We start from the raw sequence: 18,168 nt of genomic DNA on the forward strand, positions 1-18,168 counted from the left end.
GTAGCATCACTCGGGCGTTGGCTTTGCTCTCGTGGAGACAGCTTGTCCAGTTCCTCTCTCTGCATGGCGTCATACTTCCTCTATTGTTCTTTTGTAGCTAGCAGAGTGATGTCAATACCTGGCACGCGCGTGCGCACGCACGCTTCTGGTGGCGTTGCAATAGCTGGTGTCACCATGCACTGATTGTCTCCAGGGTGCAGTGCTCATTTCTGCAGTTTACTTGGATATGAGAGGAAACTGTTGCTTAAAAGTTGAGTAATGCTTTTAATGTCAGCTTCTGTAGTATGGTATTACTCATTAATAATATATATAACAATTGTTTTATAATCTACACCAGGCATGAAAAGATCAAGAATAAGTTTTCTTTTCTATTAGTCAATACGATTATAAAAAAAAAATCACAATCACGGATTGGCCATCATCTTTTTAATAATATTTATGCACATTAGAACATTTCTAACCCCAGATAGGAACCTGGTCGCTGTGTTCCTTTCTGTAAGGAACATATGACCATGTGCTTTGTTTTGCCATGTGCCAACCTTCTGTTCTGTGGGTAGGTCATTAAAACGGAACAATCTGAGAACCTGCCAGTCAGGCTTTGTTGCAGAGGCCTAAGATCCCCTTTTTGTGCACTGTGCGATACTATGCTGCGGCCATTTTCATTCACACATAAAGCAAATCAGGTAAGATTAAGTGTTTCCCAACTCATCTTTTGAGGATTCTGAATCAACCGGCGCTTAAAATGATTTATCCGATTGTGTAAAGTTGAAATGCACAAGGAAGTACAATGCAAAGGGACCTTCCAATTTTAAGGGAACAGCTCTGATGACGCTCACGTCACAAAATACCTATTCAAGTTCAGTATGTCACGAAAGGCGAACTATACCTTGTTCGTACAGTAGTGGCCAGTATGGAGTCTCCCAACTCATAAGACATGCACACGGTTTAATAGTTCCGACTGGGATTTTGAATGATGTACAATTTATGTTTTATGAGGCCCATCTGCTCCTAAACCACACGCCCCCTCCTCCCTTGTGGCTTAGATAGCTTATCCTCCTCCTTGCGTTGCATATGTGTGTGTGTGTGTGTGTGTGTGTGTGTGTGTGTGTGTGTGTGTGTGTTTGTGTGTGTGTGTGTGTGTGTGTGTGTGTGGTGTGTGTGTGTGTGTGTGTGTGTCCTTGCATACATCCAAGTGTGTGTTCCAGCAGCACTGAACAGATTGGTGAAATGATTTCTTTGCAGTCTAACTGCACCAATAACTGTGTAAGCCCAGTTTCTGCAGGGGGTTAAGTAGTTTGCTGCATGGGGCTCTGTTGCTTGACTGACTGCAGTATGTATCCACCACATGCCACCATATGATTTATGTGCACCTCTCTTTCTAATCTTTACATCTTCTTCCTTTCTACTCAAGTTTTTTCCTCATATCAGTTTGTTGTAGTTATGACTCAAAATTGCCCACAGGTGTGACTGAGTGTGATTTGTTGTCATCCTCAATGTGACTGAGTGAACACCAACCCTTACCACAAATCACTTCCGCAGTCTCACTGATCATAACAATATCAATTCAAAAATGTATTTTACGCTATAAACACTTTGCTAAGGTTATGGTAAACAGTTTATATCAGCAAGTTTTAATTTGACTTCCTGTTTAAGGTTGAAGCGTTTTAGTTTGTAAGGTATGCATCAAAATTCATCATTTTGGCATCAAAAGTAACTTAGCATGACACTGGTGAATTTTGAAAATAAAAGTAAACCTAGATGTCAGTAAAAAAGAAGAAGGAATGGAACCAAATGCTATAAAACATAGATTCCCTACGTACCCACCGATGAGGCACAAAGTTTGTTTGTGATACTGTGAGACAACTGTAAAGTTGCTAATTTGAGCTTTGCAGTTGTAGCTCAATGTTAAAGTTTTTTTTTTGTCATCAGCTTTTACGTTCCTTTGAAGACTAAAATGCTAAAAACTATTAGTGTGAAACTGTAAACAAACGTGTACCTCATTGGCTGCCTCAATGTTGGCGCAGGCATATTTTATTATTTCACACTTACCCAATTTGACTTGAGTTGAAGTCTTAATTAAATCTGAACAGAGATAAGACACAAGCAATATTTGTGCGTGTTCATCTTTGTTGGTTTTTGCCACTTTCTTTTTCTGAGTCAGCAGACTTTAGGCATCGAAACTAGGAACTGACTTTTTTTTTTTTGAAGGATTCTGGGTGAACCGGAGTGTTAGTCCCGGTTCCAATCAGTTCTCAATTCTTGATGCCCAACTCGAGCATTGGCACATATGTTCTTGAATGATGATATCGTCTGTTGCTTTATTCAAAGCCACTGGATTATAGGGAAGTTTTAGAAGTGGCCATCTAAAATGTGAAGTCAATCATACTTGGAAAAATACTTTATTACCATTTGAGAGATGAGAAACATTGCATGTGGTAGTTGCACTTGATCATCCTCACACACATACAGTCAGGTCTACAAATATCCAGATATCAACACAATTCTTATCTTTTAGGGTTTGAAATATAAATGAACAAAATGTGCTTGGAAGGTTCTGGTTAAATTAATATTCTGTGAAAGGAACCAGTTTTTTTAAGGCAAAGACGTGGAATGGCCAAGTCTAACCTGACCTGAATCCGATTAAGCATGCATAAAAAACCATTGTAACTCCTACACCGTTCATCTGATTTAAATGTAAATACCCTCAAATTAGAGTTGAAAGTCTGCAGTTCCAGCACATCGTGTTTGTTCCAATTCAAATCCATCCATGTCCCAATATTTATGGACATGACTGTACATGATTACGTAGTGCACCACTAATATCCCCTGTGAGATGACCAGATGAGCTATCATCCCCCCTCACTTAATTAGTCTGCCCATCCTCCCCTTCATTCATTTTCTCCATCCCTCTCCAGGAACTACCTCAGCCCCTTGGCATGGCAGCTGTGTCCTGTTGGCATGACATCACTGTAAGAGCAGTCTTGTTACTGATCCCCTGACAACCAGCACCATCAACACACACAAACGCACGCACATGTAAATTGCAAGGACGTACTGAGTTACACACTCGTGCAAAAGTGCAGTATTGCGTTTTTATAGGGCTAATTTGTTCTCTACTCCGCCTCTAATCCAACACACCTCTTCATATGGTTTATTGACACGAATTCATACACACAGAGAGACACTCACAGTTTTCATTTATATAGCCTCCCCTATCAGGAAAATGACATCTTCCCTCCCTATGCAATTCTGACAGACGATCTGAAGTGTTGGATTACACTTCTGTCACTGCCTGTTTTAGCAGGAGGGAAAGAGGGGACGTGCACTACACAAATCCAGTGAAGAAAATAAGTATTTGAACACCCTACTCTATTGCAAGTTCTCTCACTTACAAATCATGGAGGGGTCTGAAATTTTCATCGTAGGTCCATGTCCACTGTGAGAGAGATCATCTAGAAAGATAAATCCAGATATCACAATGATTTTTTTCAACAATTTATTTGTGTGATACAGCTACAAATAAGTATTTTCCAACACCTGTCTATCAGCTATAATTCTGACCCTCAAAGACCTAGAGTTAGTCCACCTTTAAAAGTCCAGATCCACTCCATGTATTATCCTGAATCAGATGCACCTGTCTGAGGTCGTTACCTGCATAAAGACACCTGTCCACCCCATACAATCAAACTTGTAACATGGCCAAGACCAAAGAGCTGTCCAAGGACACCAGAAACAAAATTTTACAACTCCACATGGCTGGAAAGGGCAACGAAGAAATTGCCAAGCAGCTTGGTGAAAAAAGGTCCACTGTTGGAGCAATCATTAGAAAATGGAAGAAGCTAAACATGACATGTCAATCTCAATCAGAGTGGAGCCCCATGGAAGATATCACCTCGTGGGGTCTCAATGATCCTTAGAAAGGTAAGGAATCAGCCCAGGACTACACGAGAGGACGTGGTCAATGACCTGGAATGACCTGGGACCACCGTTTCCAAGGTAATACACGAAGACGTCATGGTTTGAAATCATGCATAGCACGGAAGGTTCTAGGCTCAAACCAGCACATGTCAAGGCCTGTCTTAAGTCTGCCAATGACCATTTGGATGATACAGAGGAGTCGTGGGAGAAAGTTTTGTGGTCAGATGAGATCAAAATTGAACTTTTTGGTCATAATTCCACTAACTGTGTTTAGAGGAAGACAAATAAGTTCCATCCCAAGAACTCCATCCCTACTGTGAAGCATGGGGGTGGTAACATCATGCTTTGGGGATGTTTTTCTGCACATAGGATAGGACGACTGCACTCTATTAAGGAGAGGATGACCGCGGCCATGCATTGTGAGATTTTATTGGGAACAACCTCTTTCCCTCAGAGCATTGAATGACAGGGTTATAACATGACAATGACAGTTAGGACGAAGCACAGGGAAAAACCAAGGAGTGGGTCCGTAAGAAGCATATCAAGGTTCTGGCGTGGCCTAGCCATTCTCCAGACCTAAACCCAATAGAAAATCTTTGGAGGGACCTGAAACTCTGTTTTTCAGCGACAGCCCAGAAACCTGTCTAATCTAGAGAAGATGTGTGGTGGAGTGGGCCAAAATCCCTCCTGCGGTGTGTGCAAACCTGATGAGCAATTACAAGAAACGTTTGACCACTGTAATTGCAAACAAATGCTACTGTACCAAATATTAACATTGGTTTTCTCAGGTGTTCAAATACTTATTTGTAGCTGCATCACACAAATAAACCATTTAAAAAAATCATACATTGTGATTTCTGGATTTTTATTTTTAGATTATCTCTCTCACAGCAGACATGCACCTACGATGAAAATTTCAGACCCCTCCATGATTTCTAAGTAGGAGAACTTGCAATATAGCAGGGTGTTCAAATACTTGTTTTCTTCACTGTATATATATTTTCAAGTATCAATATGCTGAAATCTTTATGCCCCTCCACCCCCAAAAAAAACCCAAATACGAATGCTGTCAGCTGTAAAAATTGAAACACTATTGACCGGGAACAGTGAAAAACTCAACACATCAAATGAAGCTCAAAGTTTCATAAAAAGTGAATCCATCGAGTTTTATTATTAAGATATCAATTAATTCACAAGTGAACTTTTTTGGGTGATGCGGTTTATCATTTATGTCCACTCATGAATAGAGTTGCATTCACAATTCCATCACATTGTAAAAGATTTAACTAAATGTTCCTGAATTGAAGGCGCTCAGTGAGTGGGTGGCACTTTATGTGTTGTGCTCCTCGAGCCATCAGGGGGGTGCCCAGAATGACAGTACCACCTATTTCTGTCGCAGCAAGGAATGCACGTGCGGTCAATAAAACAGCCTGCCTGCCATTTGCTATCCCGTATGTCCGGCAATAATCCTCCAATTAGCACACCTACTATTCTAAACCATATTACTTGGAAGGGTGGGAGAAGGGAGAGGCGGGAAGCAACAGGGTCATGTCATATTGGGAATGTTTTTGTTTTTTTTTTAACCCCGCCAGCCGAGAATGGCACCCTCTGCGCTGTAATCTCAAGTCTTATTGCTGTTTTTGTCTATTTTCGTAATTTTTGCCTGTCTACAGGAATCTATAACTTTGTGTTTTTTTTTTTTTTTTTTTTTGCTGTAAGACAAGTGACACTTCTGCCCCTTTTTTTGACTAATCAAGATGTTTGTGATTCTAATTCTGTTTGACCATAACATTACTCCACTAACAAATGTGCACTTGATCACAATGTTTTTTTGGTTATCTTACATAGCTTTACATTTAGGGGAATTTTAATCTTCAAGAATAAAGCTTAGTTTCATCTACTAAAAACAAAAATCATTCACTTGAGTTACTCAGTAGACCTAATCAAATCCCTATTATTAAGTGATCTGCATTTTGTCATCATTCTTCACAGTTGTAGTCTATTTAAATGCATTGCAATGATCAAAGTATAGCTTATGTGTTATTGTTGTTTTTTTTGTTAGACATTAAACAAAGTAGTCATTCGAAAGGTCATCACCACCAAGTGACCTATTTAATCACACTAAGTAGGCTTTGTGTTTGGCTCTTCTCATCACTTTGCGATCATATGCGGTGATCGACGATGATGAGATCAGAATGGGAGCAGCTGGCCCCCAACTACAGAGCTTTTTTGCCCTTATCTTTGTCAATGACCTCATGCAGACCACCTGGCCAGCTGAGTGATATCGCAACCAGAGGTTGAACAGACTCTCGGGAATTGCCCACACATCACTAGTGCAGCTTAATGTGAAAGAGACAAATGTATTTGGAATAGTTTACTTTAGTATGCAGGCCTGAGTGGGCAAAAATAAACATAACCATAATGGTAGCTAAGACATAGTATTTGTTTTTTTTTTTTTTTTGTAAAATTTTGGTTTAACAACTAGGTTGATGGATGTTGTGAGGGAAGACATGAGGACAGTGGGTTTTAGAGAGGTAGATGCACGAATAGGCTTAGATGGAAAAAGATGACATTGTGGCAACTCCTAACGGGACAAGCCGAAAGGTAAAGAAGAAGAAGTAGTTGGTTTAACTAAGATTAGGAAAGAATTGGTTTCCACTCAGTTTCCCAAAGCAGTCATGTAATATTTGCTGCTCCCATCCCCATTAGCTGAACTTATGGGCTACATATTTGTCATTCCGTAGTAGATTACCAAACGTCAGTGGCCAGTCACATGGAGAATGTCTGCACACCACAAGCTTGTTGGCTTTTCACCTCTCATCTTCTCTCTCTTCTCTTGTCTGCTTTGGTTCTTTTTCCATTCTCTACGGTAATTTAATATTTTCCCTACTTCCATTTTCAACCTCAAAGACAAAACCACACTGGACAGGACTGTGGACTATGGCCAGGCAGGACAGTGATATAGCACACATTCTCGCATTCTGACAGATTTTCTTGTCCTACAAAACATATCACTCGTGCTCAGTGGCAATTTTACAGTTTAGTTCCACATTAAATTAAAAAAAAAAAAGAAAAGAAAAGACTTGTTAAGTAATGTAGTTATTGTTTAGCTGCTGAAGTACCTGTTAGCCTCTAACCTTTCCCAATAGAGGCCAGCTCTGCAGCTCGGCCCCTGAGGTGACTACATATTTGTTGGCTGACAAAGGAATGTGGTTACATGCCTTGGACATTAGCTATGACGGAGCTCTGGAGAGGGAGAGTGGAAGGGGAGGTGGTGAAGGGAGGGAGTGAGGGCAGGCTCTGGACTCGCGGCAAGTGAGCTCATTCACCCTGCGAGTGGCGGCGTCATCGTCTATTGCAGAGGGAGGAGTTCAGGCTGACAAGCAAGCCAATGAAAGACGTCGCGAGTAGAGGAGCACAACAATAGTGGGTTGCTCTTCTTGCTGTGGACTCACTGAGGAAGAGAGAGCCCTCACCAAGACACACAGAAGCTCTCGGACCGGCTGCAGGCAGAATACAGCTGGAAACGCGCTCGCTTTGCTGTTGCTCTCTCAGTTGCTGCTAATCTTCACAAAACCACAGAATTAATCAATATTTACACAAGAGTGTTTTGGGGATTTTTGCATTCACATTGGATTTTTCCTGACTTTTTTTTTTTTAGGTGCAGCACCCCAGATACTTTGACACGTGTGCCTTAATTTTTACTGCTCAAGTTCCATTTTCTGCGGGGTGATTTCCAAGGCCCTGGAACAGCTCACATAATCAGTGTGCACTCTGACATCGAATATACTTTTGAAAATCTTGGAATTTTACCTCCTTTGGCTTTCTAAGGAGGACATTTTTGTCAGAAACTCTTGCAAGGGGTCTCTCCATTCCTGAAAAAGCCAGAGTGTGTTCTGGGGGATGCCACTCGATGTGGTGATATCCCCAGCGGAGGATCATTTTTGGCCGGACCTGCAGGACGTAGACATGAGGCTGAAGATCAGGGTCCGTCGAATGAAGGAGGGGAGAGAGCTACGAGGTGTGTACCCACCTTGACACATGAGGCAAAGTAATGTGTGTGCACAGTATTTGTGTTTGATTGAGGGTAATATGAAAAACAACCTACTTATTTGTGAAATATATAATATGGCCCAAAAAGTGTCATGTTGATCCCAATACGCTCACAAGTTTAGCCAAATTTATTTGAGGGAGAGACTGATAATGCTTTTACTATGTAGACCGTGAAGGCATGTGCAAGTGTGGACTCGAAGTGGCTCTGCTGCGAACAGACAGACAGGCCTCTCTGAGCAGATCCTGCTAAACCTGCCAAGAGGTTTCTCATCTTTTGTCTTCACGGTTATGCTGTTTAGAGATGTAATGGGAAGGAGGATTAGGAGGATGACATCATGAAACTAAAGTACAATGAAAAGTCAAGAGAAAGGGATTCGTCTGAGAGAATGAGAGCCGTGACCCACGGTATGACATAGCGCTCATGCTCGCACAGCCGGCAGCCTTTGAGATGTAAAACGGCCACAAAAGCACCATTCTTTCTCTTCTTGGCTTTTCTTACTCAGTACTCACATTCGCTCTCTTTTCAGGATATATGTGAAGATTATGTTATCATTGTGTGTGGTGCGCACTGCAGGTGTCTAAGACAACAATTTCACACAGGCATGAGGCAATACATGCATACTGGACAGAGTACAACGCAGGGATTCCTTCATCCCGTGGCTGTAAATGCAGGTTTTGCATGTACAGTATACATTTATTGTAAGAGATTTTTGCAAAGCCACCTACTGCTCTCTGAGTTTGTGCGAAGCGGCATTTACAGTTCATATTAGATAGAGGCTGAGCTGCTGAAGGTGACAAGCTGGTTTTCTCAGAAAAACTCATAAATCAGGTTGTTTAGGTCTGTCCTTTTGCAAAATGTTCCAGTGGGTGCAGTCTTCATTACAGTACAATATATATATATATATATATTCTCCTACATTACATCATTATATTTAACGTGGTGCAGCAGTTGATCAATGTGACAGACATATTGTTGCTAAGATCAAGGAACAATGAGAGTTTAACCATTAAGACGTCGTGTTAATCATGCAGCCTTCAACTTGAAGCCTGCTTGAAAAGATGACATCACTCTCCTGTCTCATCTGTGCACTGCCACTCTTGACTGTTTTGACACAATTGGTCAACGGCCCCCCCGCCCCTAAACACACACGCACACAACATCAACCCTTCCTTTCTCTAGGCTGCAATTCAGCCTTTGTCGAGCTGAGTGGGACATGTGTGCAATGATGTCATGTTTTGGGGGCTGTGTGTGTGTGGGGGGGGGTCACATTGAAATGCTAATGTACCCTCATTGGGTTGAGGGGACAGCTGGAGGTGCACACTGGATGGCGTCATGTCTCCTCTGATATGAACCAAAGAGGAGAGCAGTGGAGACGTGTGGGGTGGCCATTCAGGCAGATCAATGGACGCAGGCTGTAGGGGGTGGTTTGTGTGTGTGTGCGAGTGCGCGCGTTTGGCAGGGCTACCCTCGCCATTAACAGTCGATTGAAAGCTTCACAGTTTACAGAAGCTTGAAGAGAGACGGGAGAGTGAGTTGATATGGATTGATAAAGTAGTCAGAGTAAAGTAAAGTAAAGTAGATGTAACAGCGCAGCTCCCTTTAACCACAATAGCCACACAATGTGTACACTGCCCAAAGTTCTCTCCGCTTTCACTCGACCGTTCACCATTCAACTCTCTGCATCGATTCACAAAAGCGCAGAGTGTGATCCAATCATCTGCTACTGATCCTCAATAGTGAGATTGAAGATTTGAATTTGACTCGTTTGTCGTAAGATTCAAGGATATGGAGAAAAGCAGCCATGAGGCCTGAGTACTCCCCTCTCGCAGGGAACGGGGTGGCGAGTGAGTCAGTAAGCAGTTGCATAAGTGATGAATTGGGCAGAGGGAATCGGAAAAAGGAAGTCACCACTGGAGACCAGAACGCTGCCGGTGGCGACACAGTGCCCTCTTTCCCAGATCTGTGCTTGCCTTTTTAAAGCTGGTGTGTTCCTGAATTGGTTTGTCACATCTTGTAAATTTTCCAGGTGGACTGAAGTCCTCTGAAAAGAACTATCGAGAGTATTTTTTTCCCCTCACCAAAGCCTAGATTCCGCAAACATTGAAAGAATAGCTCGCAATTTGTCAGAAGGATGACGACAATTCTTGACAGCGGCTCATGCAAATATGTGCCGCCGTTTGTGTTCATGTGTAAAGTATCAGCTTGTCACGCTCAACTGATAATCATGCCGCACTGAAGATGAACTCATCCTTCCCAGTTGACCTTCTGATGTCATGTTGAGAGACAGCTGGGGTGGTGTGTGTCACAGGGTATTTTCAATGACTTCATTGTCAGTCCTCGCTTGTATTTTTTTGTTATGCTCTGAGATTGGAATGGGTTGTCGTTTTCTTTTCTGGAGAATGTGAGGTCATGTCTCTATTTAGTGGGTATACAGAGGGTATGGAAAGTGTTCAGACTCCCTTAAATTTTTCACTCTTTGTTATATTGTAGCCCTTTTTTTAAATCATTTAAGTTTTTTTGTTTTGGTTTGGGTTTTTTTACGTGTGTAAATGTATACACAGCACCCAATATTGTTTTTTTCCCCTCAGATTGATTTAAAAAAAAAAAAAAAAAACAGAAATCACACAACCATAAGTATTCAGACCCTTTTCTCAGTATTTATCGAAGCACCCTTTGGAGCTAATACAGCCATGAGTCTTTTTGGGAATGATCCAACTGATTTTTCACACCTGGATGTGGGGATTTCCTCCTTGCAGATCCTCTCCAGTTCTGTCAGGTTGGATGGTAAAAGTTGGTGGACAGCCATTTTCAGGTCTCTTCAGAGATGCTCAATTTGAGTTCAAGTCAGGGCTCTGGCTGGGCTGTTGAAGAGCAGTCACAGTTGTTCTGAAGCCACTTTATTTCAGCTTTGGGCTTCGTCTTGTTGGGAGGTGAACCTTCGAGATCCTGAGCACTCTGGAGAAGGTTTTCATCCGGGATATCCCTGTACTTGGCTGCGTTCATCTTTCCTTTGATCTAATGATTTTTGGAATACTTATGGATGTGCGATACTTCAGTATTGTTTTTAATAAAGCTGCAAAAATTTCAACAGTTGTTTTTTTTTTTTTTGTCAATATGGGGTGCCGTGTGTGCATTCAGGAATTTATTCTCATTTTTTTTCTTGAGTGAAAAATTGAAGGGAGTCTGAATACCTTTTCGTACCAAGTGTACGTCCTTGAGGTCTTTTGACACTGGGTCGTGTGTACTATAACATCGTGACAACACACAAGGGGAACACCATGATCTAACTGTCACCTCTGTCCTTCCTTGTTGTAGTGACAACTCACTGGCGTGGGAGGTCAGGTGATAGGATGACAATAACGCGCTATCTCCTGGCTGTCTGCCTACCAGGGAGGCGTCTGTAATTGTACTGACATCATGTAACAGCCCATTAAAACAACACTCACTCCAGGTCTCTTATCTCTGACTTGAGCTCCTTCATTCCAGTAACTGTCACTCGTTCCTTGAGTCACACACCGGCCTGACATGTTTCCCGTGCTTTCTTATGTCCATTTGTGTATCCCCACACTATATGATTTCACTGAATTATTTGAGACAGATTTAATTGTCATTGCAAGTAAGAGAGTCTGTCCGATCACGCTCTCACTTCCCCTGACACGCACTTTCTCCCACACATGCCGTTGTGCAAACACGCTATGTCCACAGTGGAATGTCCTGTCTTGTGTACTTTTAACAAACTCTCTAACAATGTTCTCAAGTAGAAAGGGAAATGGTTGTTGTGTGACATGAACGTACTCTTGTTTTTACTGTCGCCAGGAACATACAGCTTCCTTGTTACAATGCACTGAAGCTAAATGTAACAGCAGTCCAGGAAGAAACCCTTGTAAACGACCCTTTCTCTTTCACGTTGTCACTATCAGAGGCACAGCACCCATAGAGAATATTCTGACAGGATTGCACAGAGGCCAAATAGATGAAGTATGGGGGCATATTTTCAGAGCAGTTTGCGTTAAAGCCTTCAGTCCTGGTTCTTGGGCGTTATCTCATCAACGTCATGCACGGAGGAGCGCTGATGTCATCTGTCAGTTGCCATTAATAACAGGAGTCTAACAGAGATCCACATTGCACTGAGAGGCACGGTGCCCCTCCCAACCGTACCGCGAGATTATGAATTTTACCGATGCCCTCTTTCCTCAAAGGCTGTAGTTTTATTTCTCCAAGCTGTGCCCTCATTGGCACATTTGGATTCTTTTTGCTTCCCTGCATATTTGCCAAGTTCACAGTAAGCACTGCTGATGCAGTGCTTCGAATGTGGGCATCTGGGTGTGCTTTTAGACCAGCAGCCTGCACAGTGCTGTGTGCGCTACTCTTTTACAGTGATGTCATGTCTCACTCACTCTCACTCTGTGGACGTGTGTGTGTGTGTGTGTGTGTGTGTGTGTGTGGTGTGTGTGTGTGTGTGTGTTTGTCTGTCCCAAATTTGGTCAGGCATGGCTGAATTTAGATTAGGTTCTAATCTCTTCTGAGGTTTGAGAGTTCCTTAGAATTGTTCCAATTTTTTTCTCTGCATTTGTCTGAGAGGTCATTACCCCCACAATATATATGCACACACACACACACACACACCATCCCCATCTCCTTCCCTTGGCCCCCACCCTGTAGTTATACAACCACAGCACTGCAGAGTAATGATGAGTGTGTGTTGGAAAGCGATGGTGCCTTTCACGGAGCCATTGTGAGTCATTGAGAGTGAAGAGTTAGTGTAGAGCTAAAGATAATCTGATCATGTTTTCAAAAAATGCAACAATTTGTCAAAGTGTGTGTGTTTTCTGTGTGTGTCATGCTTTGGGCTTGTCAGGGGGATGTTACTGGGCCTCTGTCCTGGCTGTGCACCTGTGGCCTTTCTCATTCCCCCAGCCTGACGCAATGCACTTTTACAGGACATGAGCTCATGCAGGAAACAGACACACACACACACACACACACACACACACACACACACACAGACATACACGTATGCCAAAAGTGGAGCCGCCTGCCTCTTAAAGGGCCAGACACGCACATTCCTGGCCACCCTGCAGTTAACCTAACACAGCAGAACAAGACAGCCTCTTCTTTGCTTCTGTTGCACTAGCCAGGGTCACCTATGAAAGTTTAGAAAGTGTTTACTCTGCTAATGGTGCAAGGTTGTCGGAGCTTAGGGGTGGGGTGTTTGTTTTTTTTTTTTTTTGTTTTTTTTTACTCATGTGCCCTTGCATAAATCCCATTATGGTGAATGACTTCATTGCTGTAAACCATTGGTGTAATCAAGCTGTTCTCGTTCGGTCTCTGCAGGAGGCTTTGCTGCGTTCTCCTCCTGCTTCCCCGGCCTGTGTGAAGGGAAGCCAGCCACTGCTCTTCCTATGAGCTTGTCCCAGCCCTGCTTGCCTGTGGCAAATGTTGGGCCCACTCGCATCCTGCCACACCTGTACCTGGGTTCACAGAAAGATGTTCTCAATAAGGTTTGTAGTGCACTGGAACTTGCACGGCAGTCTAAGTCTTTCCTGAATAATTCTTAGTTTTATGGGATCCTTACCACTTTTGCCAAAGTTTTAGTTCAGGTGGGATGTGTAGTGTCTGTCTCATGAGTTGAGTACTAAATACAGTTAATCTAAAAAGTACCTGGTGAACTCAAATAAAATACATTGAAACAAGACCTTGTGCTAATGTTTCCTTCATATCTGTGCAGGAGCTGATGGCTCAGAATGGTATCACATATGTGCTAAATGCCAGCAACACCTGCCCCAAGCCAGACTTCATCAGCGAGAGTCACTTCATGCGCATCCCAGTTAACGACAACTACTGTGAAAAATTGCTACCTTGGCTTGACAAGACAAATGAATTCATCGGTAAGATGGAAGGAAATTTACTTTTTAAATTTGGTTTGCGATATATCATATAATAGAAGATAACTAGACTTGTTAGTTGTTAAATGCTACCAAAATATCTGAAACTTTTGGTTCACGTGTAGCCCACCAAACAATAGCATCAGATGCAAAACGTCAGTTAAGGGTGTCCTTCTGTCCTTATCCAGGAAATGTCAGGTTTCTTTCAATAGAGGCTGATTGTCACCAGACTTTGTACCGCTATTTGTGTGGACTGAGCCCTACCTGTTCATTTCCTCCAACAGACAAAGCTAAGGTGTCAAACTGCAGAGTGATTGTTCACTGTTTGGCTGGAATCTCGCGTTCGGCGACCATCGCCATTGCATACATCATGAAGACAATGGGCCTGTCATCAGATGATGCCTACAGGTATACTTACTTCTCCCACCCAGCTGAGCTCAGGTGACGGCCATATTAAAAAGCCAACTGACTTTTGTAAGAAATGTGCCAGCTGTGAGAATAAATGTGGCTGCTGCTAGGGGTTATGTACAAAAGGTAGCTCATTTTCCTTTTCTGTCATGTAGAGTGCATTGAAACCATTAACAGACTTCAAACCCAACATTTTTTTTTTTTATGAGGTCACGTTTTGCCTTTTATAATAGAGTCAAACTTTTTCTGTCACCTGACAGGTTTGTAAAGGACCGAAGACCATCTATATCCCCCAACTTTAACTTCCTGGGTCAGTTGCTGGAGTTCGAGAAAGGTTTGCGACTACTCCAGGCATTAACTTCAAGCTCTGATGACAAGATTCTTGAAGTCCACTCCAAGCAAAATTCCGATTTAAATGGTGTCACCAAGTTTTTCGAGATGAATGGTCACCACAATAACTATGACTCATCTGTGGTCGAGCCACAAAACCCACCAGAGCCCAAGGTGCCATCACCTACTTCTCTCCAGCAAGGTTTCAACGGCTTGCACCTCTCTGCGGAGAGGATCGTGGACACGAATCGTCTGAAACGCTCCTTCTCATTGGACATTAAATCTGTGTACTCCTCTCCCAGTCCGCACTCTGTTCCAATGGCACCGATACACTCTGAAGATGTCCCCAAGCTGTGCAAACTGGACAGCCCTGAAACAGCCACCTCCAATGGTGTCTGCTCACAGTCACCCCTCCTGGACAGTCCCTGCTTCTCTGACTCCCCCTTCCCTTCACCAAGCACCGTGGGAAGCATTGAAGGTTTGGGGCAAGGAGGAAGCGAGGGGGTCCATCGACCTGGTTCGTCAGCATCCAGACCCAGAAGAAAAGGCAAGCATAGCTCAGGCAGTTCACCGGTCCATTTCCAACAACATCCGCCACAGTCCCTCAACCTGTCTCTTGACCACAAAGATGAGAACTTGAAAAGTTCCCTGCTTCTGACACTGCCCTCTCTGCCTTCCATTGGATCTGGGGCCATGTGGACAAAACATAGAGACACTGTCCAGGCTACCACGCCTGTTACTCCCGTGACCCCCACCACCGATGCCCCCTGGCACTTTGGGGCAGAGGAGGGGGGTGATATGGACCTGGACGGCGGTGGCGGCAGAGGAGGAACAGAGTCGTCCGTGAGATTCGGTAGCAGCTCAGCATACCTGGCATTCGGATGTAGCGAAGAGGTGCGGTTACGAGACAAAGCACCGAAGGAGAAACCCCCAATGCCACAACGAGAAAAGCGAGACTTCACGTCATCCGGCACCACAAACAACAGTAGCTCGGCCACAGAGAAGCAGTTTAAGCGCCGCAGCTGTCAGATGGAATTCGAGGAGGGGATGTCAGATACACGGTCCCGGGAAGAACTGGGAAAGATTGGGAAACAGTCGAGTTTCTCCGGGAGCCTTGAGATCATTGAGGTATCCTGACAGATAATAGACATTAACATTGCTGGAGGCAGAAGGAGCCCTCTTTAGAAGGACTATGTCTGTATCACAGACTGTCTAAAGACTCTTACTGAGGGATGGACAAACACTCTAACAGAGACAATGTGCTGGTTACCTGACCACAACCTTCTGAACTCTCTCACAGTAGTGAAGGGTGGGCTATAGGAACCGACCCTCTGCGGTCAAAGGGCCCAAAGCCTGTGTTGTGTTGCATCCTTATCGAAGAATAACTTAACATGGAGCACGGACACAAACATCCTGTCTCTAGTCAAGTGCAAAGTGGGTCCGATGGGTATGCAACTCATGATCTGAACCAAGCGTCCCGCATTACCCCAAAGCGTCCACCGGTTCGGTGTCCAACAGCCTCAAATGCTCCTAACGTCCTTGTCCAGTTTAGTCCATCTGCAACATCATCTTCAGAGCGCATGTCACTGCAGCACAAGGAAAACGGACAGCATTCTGATCCCCGCAGTGCATCCAAAACAAAGACAAGGCCTCAGCTCACCTGCACTACCACCAGTGAGCCTACAGCACAGTGACGCTGGCTCGCTGGTTGCCAGCCTTTGCGGCATCATCAGACAGGTTTCAGATCACATTGCTCCTTGTGGTCACCACTGAGCATGTACCACAAATGGCTGGCAACAGAAAGACTAATAACTATATATACAATATGAATATACTGTATATGTATAGCAACTCAAAAGGACTTTCATGTTCACTTTTTAATTTATTGGTCATTCTGGTAATGAGATATAATATAATGTTTTGTGGATTTATTTCTTTTTTTTTGTTGACTTATTATTTTCTGTATGATATTTATGAACACTCATACGAATACAGTACATACATTTGTCGGATTCAAGCAAGCAATATGTGCTGTTCCTTCTTTTGGGAGCGTGACATATAACTTGGAAATGCACTTTTTATGCTTTCTGGTAACCAAGTTCTATTGTGGGACGGCGCAGTGAAATCTGAAAAGAAGTCTGTGATTATGGCTTTAACACATGAGCGTTTTGGCCATTACACTGGGAGGGCCATGCATAACAACACTTCTTGATCAACCAGTTGCCCTCTCAAAGCCAATTCCAGTGTGTCCCACCAAAGCGCAATGCATCACACACACACACACACCCTATACTGTATGCACTTATTTCTACACAGGCAAAGCTTAGGCCCTCAAACACATACGCACACACACCTTTTTCTGTCCTTCTCAGGGGATCTTTCAGTGAGCCAAACCCAGCACAACACATGGAATTCTCTGACATCTAGCGCTTTTATTTCACCCTTTTGCTTTAATTAAAAACAACAGTTAAAAAAAAAAAAAACAACATGTTGCTCTCCTGGTGCGAGATGCTTATTTATTCATCGTGTACACCGTGTTGTCCTTTGACCCTTGACTTGCATTTGACCTTGTGCTGCTACAACTTCTGATAGATTCCTTTTGTTTGCCCAAGGCTCAATCAAGCTCCTGAATCCCTCCTCCATGTTGTTTTTAAAATTGTTGTTCGGATTATTTATATGTAACAAATATGATGCAGGCTGTCCCATTTGCTAAATCTGTTATTGAATTTCTATATTGTTATTATTATGAGTAAGTGGTTGTAAATAGCAACACATGGAAGAACACTGAGTTTTTAAGTGAAAAATCCTGATACCTAGGCTGCTTGATGCTAAGATTACCTCAGGTTCCATTGAAAGGCTTTTCCTTCCCCTGTAAATGTTTTGTGAAAATGAGACAAAATACAGACGTGACAAAATACAAAGTCTTCTCCTTTCTCTTCTTTTTTGGGCTATTTCTGGTGGCAAAGGGGAACTCCAACATGTTTAAACTATTTTGTGTTTAACCAGTTTCACTACGACCACAAACAACAACTTTGTCCATTTTCTAATTTCCTCCAATCGTGTGAAAAAGGTGAATTATTTAGGTATTATAGGTTATCGAAATGATACACAGTTCACAGTTCTGAGGTTTAAATCAGATCTCATCTGTATGGGTGCACACACTCCTGCGGGGGTTTCCACTTTCCTCCCACATCTCCAAAAATGTGTGGTGGCTTGCTTCAAGACTCTTAAAGGTCAAGTGTCATAAACATTCTAAAATAGATATTGTAATGAAAAAAAAATACATATAACATTATTCACTTCAATGTCTATACGAAAAAATAAATATTAGCAGGGAGCACGTCATCCATGCGCCAAGTTGCGGAAGTGTCATTCGATGGCATCCGAGTGGTCGCCATATTGGCTGCATCCCCTGCCCGTGACGTCACCTTGGACATTCATTCGCCATTGAAAACACGCGGTGGACCCTACTATGGGAGACGAACACGACCCTTCTGACACGGAAGCTCTTTTCGAAGAAGAGAACATCACACAACCGAGTGATGTGACTGGGGCAATATTACCCTATTGTTT

General features: G+C 43.1%; 1 protein-coding gene across 3 annotated transcripts in view; it reads left to right on the plus strand.

The window, feature by feature from the left end:
- dusp8a (dual specificity phosphatase 8a) overlaps window positions 1-17,501 on the plus strand; it is a 44,384-nt gene extending 26,883 nt beyond the window's left edge. For 2 of the 3 annotated variants that reach the window (XM_061823294.1, XM_061823295.1), the window contains exons 4-7: window positions 13,307-13,473; window positions 13,701-13,860; window positions 14,142-14,265; window positions 14,526-17,501. In XM_061823294.1, the coding sequence (XP_061679278.1) occupies window positions 13,307-13,473; window positions 13,701-13,860; window positions 14,142-14,265; window positions 14,526-15,732 (1,658 nt within the window). In that variant the 3' untranslated portion in view covers window positions 15,733-17,501. Of the gene's footprint in view, window positions 1-7,384; window positions 7,940-13,306; window positions 13,474-13,700; window positions 13,861-14,141; window positions 14,266-14,525 lie in introns of those variants that run through there. The other variant, XM_061823296.1, reaches the window with a different exon arrangement.
- The last annotated feature ends 667 nt before the right edge of the window (window positions 17,502-18,168 follow it).

The sequence above is a fragment of the Syngnathoides biaculeatus genome, chromosome 6 (genome assembly GCF_019802595.1).
Source record: "Syngnathoides biaculeatus isolate LvHL_M chromosome 6, ASM1980259v1, whole genome shotgun sequence".
NCBI lineage: Eukaryota > Metazoa > Chordata > Actinopteri > Syngnathiformes > Syngnathidae > Syngnathoides > Syngnathoides biaculeatus.